Source organism: Orbicella faveolata, unplaced genomic scaffold (genome assembly GCF_042242905.1).
Source record: "Orbicella faveolata isolate gen_17 unplaced genomic scaffold, um_ofav_v1 contig_12, whole genome shotgun sequence".
NCBI lineage: Eukaryota > Metazoa > Cnidaria > Anthozoa > Scleractinia > Merulinidae > Orbicella > Orbicella faveolata.
In genome coordinates, this window is record NW_028301539.1 from 9,899,006 (window position 1) to 9,914,202 (window position 15,197).

General features: G+C 39.0%; 2 protein-coding genes and 1 pseudogene across 2 annotated transcripts; all 3 read right to left on the reverse strand.

Moving 5' to 3' along the window:
• Positions 1 to 80: 80 nt before the first annotated feature.
• On the reverse strand, positions 81 to 4,107 carry LOC149116518 (uncharacterized). Its single transcript, XM_089283758.1, has 4 exons — positions 2,914 to 4,107; positions 1,474 to 1,542; positions 865 to 954; positions 81 to 320 (listed from the first exon to the last, which is right to left on the reverse strand). Exons 1-4 carry the CDS (start codon positions 3,946 to 3,948, stop codon positions 267 to 269), a joined length of 1,248 nt encoding a protein of 415 aa, XP_089139884.1. The 5' UTR covers positions 3,949 to 4,107; the 3' UTR covers positions 81 to 266.
• Positions 4,108 to 6,581: 2,474 nt separating this feature from the next.
• LOC149116519 (uncharacterized) lies at positions 6,582 to 7,768 on the reverse strand (annotated as a pseudogene).
• A 120-nt stretch (positions 7,769 to 7,888) lies between these two features.
• Positions 7,889 to 11,866, reverse strand: LOC149116520 (histamine H2 receptor-like). The gene is made up of 2 exons (XM_089283688.1): positions 11,686 to 11,866; positions 7,889 to 9,400 (listed from the first exon to the last, which is right to left on the reverse strand). Exon 2 carries the CDS (start codon positions 9,365 to 9,367, stop codon positions 8,330 to 8,332), a length of 1,038 nt encoding a protein of 345 aa, XP_089139814.1. The 5' UTR covers positions 9,368 to 9,400; positions 11,686 to 11,866; the 3' UTR covers positions 7,889 to 8,329.
• Positions 11,867 to 15,197: the final 3,331 nt, after the last annotated feature.

Sequence of the window (15,197 nt, forward strand, 5' to 3'; positions counted from 1 at the left end):
AGAGGTCAGAATACCAACTTTGCTTAGTGGACAGCTGGTTAGTCAGAAGCAAAGTTGTTTCGAAATTTGCTTTTCTGTGCTTGTTGTTTTGTTTTTGTTCTCTTTGGATGTGCCAAACTTCCAATGAACAACAGCTGTAACAAGGCCACATCCTGTAATATTGCAACCCGTGAATGTCCTGTACAAGTTGAGCACTCCTTAGCTGGAAGCTAAATTCCAAGCTTCTACAACTTTAGCTCTCTTTGGGTATTCTTCTTTCCGTCAGCTTAACTCGGTAACGTCACCAGTACGATGAAGTACGACACAATTAATCCAAAGAGCTATGGAACCAAATAACGTGAGGTATGAAACAAAAGACGATTATATACACGTCAGTTTAAGATGTAAGAAAACTTTCAGGAAGGTGAGGGGGAGGGGGGTGGGAGTGTGCAGATTCAGGTGGAAGATGTCGATTTCTGCTCATCCTCATTCAAGTAGTGGTTAAATTTCCGTTGTTGTTACCTGGTACAGAATTTCGTTCTTTCCTCTGCAAGCGATCTCAAGTAACCGTGAAAACACCTAAGGAACTGAGATTCAAGACCGAAAAGAGAGCTTGTTCATCAAGAAACCTGCAGTCCAAACATTAAATCAACCAGTCCATAAATAAATAAAACGATCGATCGATCGATCGATCAATCAATCAATCAATCAATCAATCAATCAACCAATTCCGTCCGACTCCTGACTCCCGACTCCTGATTTTCTTTTTCAGATGAAATATATTATTTACCTTAAGCTTTGAAGCCCTGTCTATATAATGCAGTAATGTAGTAATGCAGTAATTCTTATTTACGGTCATCAATTGTTTGTCATTTCTATACTAACCGTGAGGAACACCGACTTGCTGATCACTGCTAATCCCCCCACAGACAATCCGATGGGATCTCCCCGCAGATGGGCAAGGAAGAGCATCAACTACACAAAATAAAAACCATTACGATGCCATTAACATTATAATATATTTAAGTTGACTGGTCGGTTAACTGGGTCATAGAATATTTCGATGAATTCGAAGTGAGAGAAAATGATTTGGGTTGTATCCTAGACCCGTCGTCATATGTGAGTTGATTGTGGAGTTGGTTCACGTCCTTCCTCCGATGTTTTTTTTCCGCTACAATTTTGTAAATGGGTTCCCGAGAGGGGATTGCACTTCTGAAGCATTATTTAAATGGAGAAAAATTTTCTGTTTTCTACAAGAGAATAACAATGTTACTGCACACTTTGGTGAAGAACCGATGCTATAATTGATGGATATTTTACTTCTTTTCTTTCTTTTCCCCACAAAGTCATATATATAATATTTAGCAATTACTGCTGCATTTGCACAGTATTGATAACGCTATTGTTTTGGTCATTGTTTGGGAGGGTATGGAACACGTGTTCCGTTCGACCCCTGATGATAATTAAAACACCGTTTTCGTTTCCAGCACATACCTCAGTATTTTCTTTTATGTCTTCGACAGAAAACTTAGATTTCTGTAAGGTTTCATAGAAACTGTGAGCCTGCAAGTAAAAATTTCGGGAAATAACCCGACTTCAAAACATAATGCAGCTTATGGTGTCTTATAACACTTTAAGACTTACTGTTGCCATATAACACGAATAAGGAACGTTTAGTTTACATCTGGGGTGAGATGATTTATGAGTAGAGAGTCCCAGATCTAAAGCAGTTCAATCTGCATCAATATGGCAAAGTGATAAGGGGTAAAACATACTCCATTTTTAACGAGTGATAGCATACAGCTAGAGAGAGTTATAGGAGTGATCCGGGCAAATTTATGCAAATTAGCGGCCAGTCACCTGGTCTTCGGTGAAATCTCGCTGTTAATTTATTCTTTCAGCAGGTGATTAACGTGATAGGGTAGCTATAGGGACCTGGAGTAGTGACCAGATAATGCAAATGAGCAGTCGATCGGTTGGTCGTGTGGGGAATGATTGTTGTGAAAGGTATGCGTTCTCACGCAACATACAACCACTAAAAACCTTTTTGACAAACGTCTTTTAAAATATCACGGGTTGGGTTAAAGAGCTGATTGGTTAATAAGGCTAAATTACAATGTAACCTATATACAGGGGGCGTCAGTTTTACAGTAAGAATAAAGAAAAACGTTTACTGTAATCCCCAGAGTTGTACTGAGCTTTCATGTTCTACGCACACACTGTTTCTGAGTGAACATTTTGGGGGCCGTACACATTTTCGTTTTCGTGCCGATTGTGTTGATCTTAGTAAGGTGTTTAAAATGGCTTATTTACTTTTTGATTTCTTTTTCTCGACAATCATGATTAGTTTCTTTAAGAATTGCATCAAATTTGCCCAGCCGATCCCAATAAAAAGCCCAAAATAATTAGGAAATTGCACTTAAAAAGGGAAGCAATGTAAAGGAAATTCATCAGTGTTCTGTTCCACGAGATATTAGTATAAAATTTTCAAAAAAGAAATAGTATAAATGTTAAATAAATGGATGCAATTTAATTTAAATCTGCTGAAAATCACTTTGAGGCTTTTTAATCGCCCCATATATAGATGTGCCGAAGGAAATGAAAATGAATAAATTAACGACGAATGTGGCTTACAGTAAAATGTATTTTATATCCAAGTTTTCTAGTTCTGTTCTTCTTTATGAGAATCGTATGATATAATATAGATAATTAATGACTCTTAATGTACTTACTACATCTTAAAATGCGCAAAACATTCATGCACCAAGTTTTTTAAAAAAATTAATATTTCTGCTCAGTGAAAAAACGAAAGAGGCCATTGAAAAATGCTGATTGAAAGTACAGCTTCGATGCACTTTGAATCGTAGATGGTAAAAATCAAAAAATATAATTAAATATATAAAATATATTTTTTTAAAGACAGTTAAGACTTACCTTCTCGTTAACGCGGCTTCCAAACATGAAAACAACCCCAAGCAAAGTCGCTATACACAAACTCCAGTAGAGGTAGCTGATAATAACGATGGTGTCTTTTTGGCTGCTTGCCGACTTGATGAGTTGATGGAAGTTGATACACAAAAGTGGTATGTCCAGTGAAACGATCACAAAGAGGAGCGGCGAGAACACAGCATTAGCCAGCTCTACCATCTCACAAAGCTTCAGGTGTTCCCGCCGCAGGTGTGCTATGGTGAAAGAGTGGAAGGATTCCTTGGACATTTTCTTTTGCAGAGTTTCGAACGTCTTTTCCAGGAGCATGCAGGTGATGCAGATGATCAAGGCTGGAAGAATCCAAGCGAAAGAGTCGAAAGTCCCAAAGACCACTTCTATCACTCGCACTGCCAAGTACGTATCTGAGTGTGGATACCATGGTGGGAAAATAGAGATTATACCTCTGTAGCAGACACTGAAATAGGTGACGACAATGGTATTGATCAGAGCTGCAAGGCAACCCAAAGAAAAACCTTTCACAGCTTTTTCCTTCATTCCTTCTAGTTCGGGTGCGTTCGTTCCAAAACTGGAAAGAAATCGAGCAAATCTCGATGGTCGCCTGTTTGGCGCTAATGGCAAAACGACCAAGCAAACGGTGGTGCTACTAGCACATTGGGCATGCCAAATGGTGGTAACCAATAAGAAGAAAAACTCCGGCGTTGTCGAGAAACCTATGTGAAAATGACTTATAACACTCAATACCACGAGTAGCCATTGGCCCAGAACGACGAGCGTGCTGAAAAATCGCGAAACGTAGCATGTCTTCAGACGACCTCTCTCAGCCAGTGCGGTTTCTCCGAAGATCTGCCCCGACAATTTCATAGCGATCAAAATTTGACTGAAAATCGCTGAGAGCTGATTTTGACGATTTGTGTTCATTTCGTTTTCTCTCGGATATTCTTGGGTTTGGCCAGTATTATCAATATTATTTATAGGCCTTTGGCTAATTTCTAGTGTATAGACTGCTCGTGATGATAGCATGGCGTTTTCCGAGCTTGAAATGAAGGTTTCTCGGTGTTGAGTTTCGAAAGCGTCATATAATAATTAACGAATCTATTTTCAATATTAAATTTCCAATTAGGTGTTACTCGCGAACGCAGTTAGTGAACAGAAAATGAGGGATTAATAATGTTTTGTTTCATATGCAAATCCTTTGTAATATTTACTTTTCACTGTTGACTGTAAAGATCACTAACTTTTGACATAAAACTTGAACCAGCTCGATTTATTTAGAAATTTCTTCAAACTGAAAGGTGGCTGTCAAAAGACAGTACAGATTGGCTAACAAATTAACTTGCATAACAACCCAAGGAAATATCCATCTAAAGTTGATAATTATTGCAGCCGCTGCGATCTTCTCTCTGGGAATTACAATTTAGCCAAAGGGTCTCTAACAAGATATCGTTTTTAAACTTTTTTTTTTTTCAAATCTCTCTCTTTTATAAACTACCTTGGCTGAAAATTATTAGTTACGGAATTTCCTCCCTGTTCAGTGTTTGGAGTTACATTCAAATAAATATAAAAGCAAGAAAGAAAACCTTGTCGAGAAGTTTTATTTTATTTTATTGTTTTTAAAAATGGGAACTTGGAACTTATAGCTTCATTTGGTACGTGATGTAAATTTAAATCATTTACTTCAGTCCCATGGGGATTAATTAAGTAAACACTTTTTGAAATCTGTTTACTTTATTCCTTATTGCAGTGTGTGATATAATAATGGAGTACAAAAAATGAGGTTTGAATAAGTGTATTTGTTGGAAAATAACGTTCATATACAACTGTTTTCGCGTCCGTTCGATTAATATTTACAAGAGGTAATTTTACTGTGTGTAGATCGGATGAGGAAAAGCATTTCTCTGATCGCTACTCCTCTCCATTAGCTTTAAATTACAGCGAGTTCGCGGCCTTATCTAATTTTGCACTTTGTGTATTGCGTTGCATTGCAAACAAAAGGATGAAAAAGCAAAACAAAACAAAGCGTACGTTGTTGTTTGATAGTTTGAATTATTTATACATTCGAGTCAAACTATCATGTTGCACTCCTTTATATTCGGTCTCTTTTTAGTTTCAGATATGTTGCCTGGATGCTTTAAGGGACATCGTCACCATTTTTAGCAGGATTTGGGAAATCTCAAAAACATTTATCGATCCTTGGAAACTGAACAATAATGGTTTTATTTTGCAGAGCAGTACCCGACAAATGATTAAAACCCATTAGGAAGTGATGATGGCTAAAGCCCCGACCAAACGATAGCAACATGTCAACGCAACATATCGCAACATTGTTGGGCGCAACATGTTGCACACGTTTGACCACCCTGTTGCGAAGTGTTGCGACATGTTGTGTCTTGTTGGCTCAAGTTTGAAAATGGTCAAATTTGAGCCAACAACACCCAACATGTCGCAACACGTCGCAACACACCACAACAGGGTGGTCACACGCGCGCAACATGTTGCGTCCAACAATGTTGCGATATGTTGCGTTGACATGTTGCGATCGTTTGGCCGGGGCTTAACGATGGCGGCCATGGAAACCGATTGCGATATGGAGTTTTGAAAAAGCATCAGGCTGTCAGTTTTTCAAAAGTTCAAGTTTGGCTCAAAAATCGTTGAAATTTTGCCAAATTGATGCTGCACTGTGGACGTTCTTCAAGAAATTGCCTTTAATCATCATTTCGTTAGAGCTAATTAAGTTCTTACTACATGAATTTAGGGACCATTTCGTGAATTTATAACAGTTTTAAGCAAATATACCGTGACAGCGTCTTAATTAGGGTGTACAAAGAATTATTTTGGCCATCTTTAAGCATAACGAACTTTAGCCGTCTTCAGACTGAAAGGCAGCAATTCATGGATTTCCAACCACATCAGATTGGTTAAAGAGTGGAACACAAGTAATCTGCGCATGCTCAACAAATCAGAATTGGGTCCAAATCCGTTATCTCTTTACGGAAAAGATCACCTTCCTAGTTGGTTCGCCGTAATGAGATTCTGCTGGTGTGCAATTTAGTGTAAATTATTAAAGCCACACCCACACAGGGGGAGGGGCAGATCTAACAGTACCAGCGAGGATATTTATATGGGTAACAAGATTGCAATTCCCCCTCCCCTTTTGCTGGGTAGATACAGGAAACAGAGACAAAACACTGATTATGGTGGCAAAACATAGCAGGGAAGACAGAGCCTATATCCCCTAGAGTAGCGGCGTCTCTAGGGGAACCTATGTTACTAAGGGGACCAAAAGAGGGGACCCCTTCTGGGAGGACAATAGGTCAGATGTTACGATGGCACCATCCTGGAGAGATCCGGACCTATTTCCTTGGAAGTAACATAGCATGGACCAGAAGAGGGGGTGCCCCTTTGGGAGGACAATAGGTCAGATGGTACGATGACACTAACCTGGAGAGATCCGGACCTATTTCCAAGGGTGGCCATAGCACTTACTGTGGGGCAAAGTGCAGCCTAGGTTGCACTTCCCTGCCACGATTGTGTGAGCTAACTGCTAGCCCGAGAGGGGGAGGGGTGAACACAATCACCCCACAGGAAAGAAAAGCAAAGCAGACCTCCATAGCAGTAGGAGGTCTGCCACACACAATAAGATACAAGAAGCATGGTTCTCAATGAATAGTACTAACTAGATTCACAAAGTTATAAATCAATAGATAATGGAATTAACTTAAATGATTGACCCTTTCAGCCCAGTTGTGTAAGCAGCATTGAAATTAAAGTGAGTATTGCTGCTTGGTAGGCAGTAAAGGACGAGAAATTGTGCTAAAAAAATAAGGCCATTTGGGAATCAATCTCTTTCAACCGACTAGTGTTAGTAAATAGGATAAGCCAGTGGGGGGAAATTTGCATGTTGATAATAAGGCTGAAAGGGTCCAAGCAGATCTTATAGTAGACCTAAATTACAACATTAGAATTATCCATGACTAATTTCTTAGGGATAGCTAATAGTGTTTCTTGAGGAGTTCTGATGTAGCGTTCATAACAGTCTGAGCTCCAGCGGCTCAGTACCTTGATAAGCCACGAAGGGACACCTGCTGCGGCTGCAGTGGTAGCTGCACCAATACGGATACTCTGTGTGAAATAATGATCAGCAGGTAGGCCACAACCTTGCAGTACAGAACGGAGCTCCTTAGTCAGGGAGGCACGGGAGAGCCACTTGCCATTGGTGAAGGTAAACAAATTGCCTGTAGCAGCTGGTTTACATCGCAGCAGGTAGTCTTTCATAGCCATCACAGAACAGATAGAGGTGGTGGACCTTGCTATAGTTAAGGTACAGCCTTTCCGAAAGGGGTCAGTTGTGGATTGCTTAATGGAAACAAGCATGTGGTTCTGGGATTCATTGTTAGGGATACAGGTAATATCCATTTGCCAAAGATGTACAGTAGGGTTAAAACTACTGCTATTACAAGTAAATTCACTTGCACGTAGAAAACCAAAAAAGGCTAGGTTGAAGGCAGCCCACAGCATTATCTAGTCTACATTGTAACTTTGGGTGGGGGGGGGGGGGGGATGGAAATAATTGTAAATTGAAACCAAAATTTGAATAGTTATGGGGTGGCGAGTTAATTTGGGAGGCATTTGGGACCGTTTAATGCCAGAGAGGACCTTTTGCAGGCGGTAGAGAAAACGGAGAACGGCCTAGCTTGAATACTAGCTCACAACTGCGACAGGGTCAGAAAACAATGGGATTTTACTAACTGGGGATTGAAGGAGTTGGGAGGGGTATAGCACGCTGAAATCACATGAGAGCATGGTGGAAAATCACTGGGAGCTTTGTCGTATGATTTCCCATATGGTAAAACTATTGGGTTGCATTGGACATCAACCTAAGGTTATTGCACAGTGGCTAATAGGGGGAAGATAACAGAACTGGTGACAACCTTAGATGACAGCTATGATGTAGACTACAGAGCTCATTAACCACAGTTTAAATGCTTAAACTTCTAATTAAACTTTGGTAGCTTGACTCTCTTCTAAGTTAATTTTGAGCCTGAAAAGGCTCTTGAAATTGTCAAATAGTAGCAGCTGGTTTACTAAACGTTTTGTCCTTAGGCTTTCTTCAGTTTGATACACTGAAGAAGGACTAAGCCCGAAACGCTTAGTAAACAAGCTACTATCGGACAATTTCAAGAGCCTTTTCAGTCTCATTTTTATTTTGTCGTCATAGTGTCTCATTTCTACTGATTCTCTTCTAAGTTGTCTGCATGGTTATAAGTAAAACCAAAACACGATCGCCATTTAGTTACAGATCTGACCTAGGAACCCCAGTTTACGGGCTTGGAGAAGTCAGAATAGCATCTTTACTCAATGGAAAGGTGGTTCCCCCGTGGCAGAGGGGGAATTGTTTTGAAGATCAGGTGGAAGTGTCGGCTCTTTTGGGCTTGTCGTTTTGTTCTTGTTCTCGTTGGATGTCCCAAACGTCCATGGAACAACAGCTGCAACAGGGCCACATCCTGTAATATTCCAACCTGAATGTCCTGTTGAGCACTCCGTATATGACTGGGTTGATTGCAGAACTAATTGATACCAAAAAGACATTGAGGAGATATACTCGTCTGGGTAAAGAGTGGTTCCCCGTGGCAGAATCAGTAAACTCGATAACAAACACAGGGACCCAGCAAATCGTAAACCCCAACACCATGGCAAACAGGGTCTTGGTAATGTTTACTTCCTCGACACTCATCCTCGAACTCTGAGCACTTATTGAGTCGATAGATTGAAACCTTTGTCGATGTTTCTGTACTTTCAAGAATACTTTGGTGTAACAAAATGTTATGGAGCCAAATGGAATCACGACTATGACTAAACCCAAAACGCCAGTATATATCTTGTCGATGGTTTGATGGTGAAATTCAAGCACGCACGTGATTTTGCCTGAGTGGAAATGGAAATATGCCCAACCTGTGACCAATGGTAAGCCGAGAAAGAACGCAGCGGAGACTACTACAGCGAGCAAGGAGAGCACCACGAACTTCTTTGTGAAAATTTTGCGAAATAGCCAAGGTTTTACCACTCGACAATAGCGGTTGAAAGCAAGTAGAGCAATCGTTTGCAAAGAAACAAAGGCCAAAAAGAGAACTGCAAAGCCATGCACTCCACACACCTCCTGTGAGTACCGCCATTCGCCCACAAGCAGCACTCCCCAAACCAGTGGCATGCAAAACATTGCCATGGCGACGTCAGAAATGGCCAGTGCAAAAATATATTGAAAGGTGATGGTTTGCAAACGAGGATTTTTATAAACGATCAAACAAACGAGAATGTTTCCAAATAGCGCCATCAAGTTGATTATGATATACAGGGTCGTCTCTATAATGTAGTCGGTAGTGCTCCTGGAATCCATTATCGCTATTAGATCATCATAAGGATTTCCTTCTAAGGTGCTATTCATTGTTGCGGGTTGTTGATTTGTGACTTGGCGGCTCTGTTGAGAGAGAAAAAAAAAATTTTGTTGTCAACAAAACCATCGTTTCGTATCTTGGCAAAAACAAACGAGCCAAAATTCCGAAATACCTGAATTCGGCGAAAATTTAGGGGATACTCTTGTATAGCTTCAGCAATTTTCACGAGGCACAAATTGTATACCTTTCTGTTCTTCAATACTTTAATTTGGACTAGTTCCTCGTCAGTCATTGTTTTAAAGCTCATTTGTTTGGAGTCTCATGTTCAGAATTTTATGACCACATTTAGCAAGAAATCTGGAAACTCCATCTCCATTTTAGAAAGAAAATAAAAATGCTCAATATTTAATTGCGATCTTTAGTTAATATTCCATTTTTTAAAGCTTCCTTTCAATTTGACTCAAGGCAAAATTATTGTACTTGAAAGTGACATTGTTATCGTAGCCACATAAGGTCAGTGACTTGATATCGCAGGATGTATCAGGACATTACACACTTCTCCCAAATTTGGGTAGGGTATAATGACTAATATCTCTTGTTTAAAGTACATAAGATTAAAATTCACTTGACACGTTTTGGCCAAGGAGTCTCGAGGTAAACGTGTACGTGTATGCAAATGAAGGCTAAACTACGGCAACAAGAATGACCCTTTGGTTTGTGACCAAAGTATGCTTTCAAACTAATGTACTGTTTTTCAAAAGCTTAAAATAATGTTAAAACCACTAATATCTATGACCTCTTGAGCCGTCTAATTTGTTTTGTCTTGTAACACAAAATCATATCACGGAAATCAAAACAACTCGAATTTGAATCGAATTTCAGTTGGCTAGCAAATACCACTCATTCGGAAGCTTATTTCACGAAGTTTAAAATAAATTACCACAACTAAGAAGTTTGTTTTCACTCACTTAGTGAATCAATTACTTGCAGGAAAAAAAAATTGTGGCGTGAAAAATTGGGATCGAATGACAGATCAATCTAAAAAGTCTAAGTAAAGCAGTAAGTTGAAAATATCAGATCCTTTTAGGCAATCAATATGCAGGCTTTATGATAATCAATGTACTTTTTTGATCTTTTCACTGATGACTTAAAATGGCAAGTAATGTCTTGTTTTATAAATAAATTCGTTTCATATTTTCTGAAGGTAAAATTTGATTATTTAAATTTTAAATCGTCACTCCTGCTAAAGTTCCTTCCAATTTTCTAAAAGTAGGATGTTGCTTCAGAGTTATCCGTTCTTAATCTCTCTCCTGACAATATGGAAATATACGGGCACTGTCTTGTAGCGTGTTTCCTAAAAAGATGCTATTTATTTAAGCAATATCTACTGATGTACAGCCTAGTGAATTCTAGAGAAATGAAAGCTAAAATGCTTTGAGACATCCGCTGCCATATGGCAAAGTAAATAGAAGCTTTGCTCAAGGTTCCATTTACGCCCGACCGGCAGCTCTTGTTCAAACATCTCCTTTCACATCGAGCAAATCTTTTTTATGAAGCTTGTTTATAAATAGATGCACGTAAAATTTACCGGCCTTTAGAGAATAGCATACCAGGTGTAACTTCACTAAATAAGAATTTGGGTTGATGCCTTTCCTAGGCATGATTAGATTATTCGGAAGTCTAATTTAAAGCGCAAGGCGTTACTAAATTAATTAGAAAGATACGGGAACAGAAAGATAAAAAAAAAACAACAAAAAAAAACAGAAAAAGTTGGAAGGTCCCATGACTAAAGAACTATCCTCACCCGTTCATATTTCCCTGTTTCTACAATGGAACGGAACACTAACATCGTTCTCTTATGCTTTCAGAACAAGTCTCTTTGGGTTGAAATGGTCACTTCACCTTTAAATGCGGCTTTTATTATTTGTTGTATTATGTAGATTTGGTAAAAATTTTCGGAAACTTATATATCTAAAAATTTATTGAGATTAAATTGGAAAAATGGTTTTACCAGAGGTAAAATTTAACCGGGAAAATTTTCGTTGCATGTTTCTGGCTTTGCTTCATATGAAGTGCTCAAACAGCAGCTCCCGCGCAATTGTCAGATTCTGTAAATGTACATTCAATTTCACTCAAGATGGCGGGGTTTTGCATGGCGACCTTAAGATCTACCTTAACATGAACTTACCTGCACAAACTGAACTAAAAAACTGAATGAAACCAGCTATGGCTCTTCGTTTAGAGTAGATAACCAGGTCTCGGTATATCATGAAATATTTTCTTAATTTTTTTTAAAGCGGTGCTTGCCTTCCATGCACATGGGCTATTTTTAATGCAGTGGAAACGATACATTCACTTTTAAACGTACCTGTACATCGAGCAGCTAGTTCAGGCTAGCTGGACAGTATTCACCTGGAGCAAAGAAAATATCAAAAAACTGCAAATACACGCGGCCGCGACCACAAGCTAGAAGTAAACTAATAGTTGTGGTCATAAAAAAGCCACACTGGTAGCTTTCAAGTTATTTCGCTTCACCTTTGGCCGCTATTGAACTCAAACAAACAAAACATGAAATCGTTTAATTACTTTTTAGCCTCATTTGCATTCGTACCACCTCTGCTTAAAGACAGCTGTTTCAATCTTAGACGACAGCAACGATGGGTTGAACATAAAACGTGCATTGCTCCTTTCGTCTTGATAACTATTTTTTGTTTACTGTTTCTGAATTCATGTTCAAGCCAAAAATTGAGAATATTTGATACCGTCTCTATACATTAGCGTGCAGCGCTAACTATAGGGGACTGATTAGTTTTGTGACCTTGAAATGAGATTTTCCGAATGAAATTAAACAATGGAACTTTATCATTGAAGCGACAAAATGAGATTTTTTGACCGCTAACTCCCCCACTGTCATTAAGTTTTTCTTTAATACGAATTTTTCTTCAGGAAATCATCTTCCAAAGGAAAATTCCTGCAGTGAGTGACGTATAGTCTTAAAAGATTATATTGAAAGTAACTTAACTCTGGTGTAGTTTGTCAACCTACGATTTCCTCATTGCTCGAAAAAGTCACTTAGCTATTGTTAGACGTGCTTGATGTTTTTTTTTTTTCGATTAGAAATGAACTCTCGTATTTTTCTTTTTTAAAGAATTATTTGATGGCTTCTTGAGTTTTAATCTTCATCAGTTTTATGACGCCTACGGAAAGTCCGAATCAGCTGTCTACAGCAGCAGTTAGTTACATTCAAACTGGAAATGGAAAAAAAGACGTAATTACTCTTGGTGCTGAAACTTCCCAAACGCTTCGATATTCACACGAAGGTCTTTCAGTAAACAGACACTGATCGTTTTCAAATGTAGTAGATTTCATCAACCTCTAACCTAGTTGGAGAAAAAAACTGGCTTTATAATTTTAGAATTACTTGTGCTCAATCATTAGGTTGACGACGGAGAATGGAAACAGCCCGAACTGAACTAGGCAGACTCGGCAAAATCTTTTTCACTTGACCGATATATATTCTATTACGTGCATTGTAAAAAAATTCGAGCATTTGGTACACCAAGCCGTCTTTGTAAGGTAAAAAACCGAACAAAAGTAAACGAAAACTGAACTACTTACAGGTAATAGATGCTTCTTTCTGAGCATAAATGTTACTCTTGTGAAAATCAACAAATGTAATAGAAGAGAAAACTCAGCTGTCTTTATTCTTTTAAAATTAATAAAGAAAACACATTGCAATATTCAAGCCAAGCCAGTTTCTTTACTATGGATATGTTATCAGTTTTATCCTTAAGCCATCAACAAAGGTAGGTATTATAACAAAACATCAGCAGATGACTGGATCGAGATTTTAACCATTTGATGGTCCTTCTGGATAGTAAAGAGCCACTCGTTTTAATAGAAAAAGCTTGATGGCTTTTTCTACAAGCAGCTGCTCTATTCAGAATTATGACGCCCCTAAAGAGCAGGGAAACAGCTTTCGAGGCTGCTCACATTTGAGTCCAGAAGGTTGAAGCCTACTAATAATTTAACGCTCACAAACGACGACTTTATACAAAAGATGCACTATTTAACTGCTATACACTTATTGTTTCGCGAAAAGATAGATGATGAAAGGTAAAAATTAATTTTCTTGTGAAGTTGCGTGTTGCCTGCACTAGGAGCTCTTACTGAACCTTTTCTTCCTATTAAAAAAAAGAAACAACAAATTAAAGACAAGTCGACACAACTTGCATTTTATCGTCGGAATCATACCTAATCAAAAACGGTTTTCTTATGGTCTACGAGGCAAACAACATGGAGTTGTGATGTCATATCACGTGATTGTTATCCAATGAGCCGCCGTTTATTGCCCCCGCAGGGTTTTGGCCCGAGGAGGCACCCTAGGATTCCCCGCGTGTATACATACAAGGAATTTCAAAAAAGTAAGAAATGTGTTGGTAGTATGCAAAGCGTTCTGGATTTGATGAAACTAAGCGCGCACGGTGGTCTCGGGTAATGTAAGGCAAGGAACGCGGGCTCACAAAACGGCTGTATAATCGAGCCTACTCTTGATTTCAAGGTTCTCGCAACCACGAGTTTGCGTTTCGCCATCTTCTAGCAGCATTTCAAGGTTCCTGTAGCCACGAGTTTGCGTTTCGCCATCTTCGAGCAGCATTTCAAGGTCTCCGAACCACGAGTTCGCATTTCGCCATCTTCGGAGAGGCATTTCGAGGTCAAAAATACACTCCAATTACAATATGCAATATGGCCTGCATTATGACGATTTTAGTGCGATCAAATAAAGTCGCTTCGTAATGGCCGAGATTCTCATCTAGGACAAATTGAAAAAGATTTCAAAGATCCTGAAGACGGATTTTGGGAGAAAAACAACTCAGAAGGTATCGTAAGAAATTCTGAAGTATACTAGAAATTCGAGGTCAGTGTGGCATGGCTCAATTGCAACTAAATAACTTAATACCCTTCCGATCGCCAGCTTTGGCATCTCGTTTATTCGGATCGCTTATTTGTATTGAGTAATCTTACGTGGCGTAGAGCTTATGTGTGGGTTGGGTGACTTTGCAGGGATCCAAATGTAAATGTAAATGTTTTTGCAGCGTTTTCGTTGAGGTCAAAAAGCTTGACTCTAATTTGCATATATGGTGACTGTAACGCGATACTTCTTATACTTCTGTTTATAGTAAAGGTAAAGTCTGTATGCGAGCCAAGTGGCCCATCAGGCCGGAGCTTATCCCGGTTTCTGTAACATGAAGCGACTAGGAGTATTTCTACTCCCCCCTGGATGGGATGCTAGTCCATCGCAGGGTTACCCCCAGCATTAAGTTCGCCGGTACCCATTTATACACCTGGGTGGAGAGAGGCACTGTGAGAGTAAAGTGTCTTGCCCAAGAACACAACACAATGTCCCCGGCCAGGGCTCGAACCCGGACCTTCTGTTTACGTCTCGAAAAAAAAAAATCGACTTCCGTTCTACTTTCGAGATACGTTTGCTCATATATCATATATCAAGACAAATGGTTTGTTTAAGCATCAAATTCGAAAAGCAGAGTAGTTTGACTTAATTTTTTGTTTCGCTATAACTTTTTAACCTTTTTTTTTCCTCACAAAGTTCTATTGAGTGAAATTTTTGTAAAAGAAATATTGGTTTCCATGAAGGCAACCTATATTTTTTTTCCCAGAAAGTACTTTTTGCGTCCTTTCTAACGAGATATGGTAAACTGCTCTGTTGTACATGCTTTGTGAGAGTGTTTAATAGTTCTTATAAAACTGTTCAATATTATTGTCACGTTTCCAATTAGCAGAAATAAAAGAAAGCGGGGGTAGCTTTAGTGATAACTATTACTAGTTTTAGTGTTTTAGGCACGCTTTCGATTATGTTCA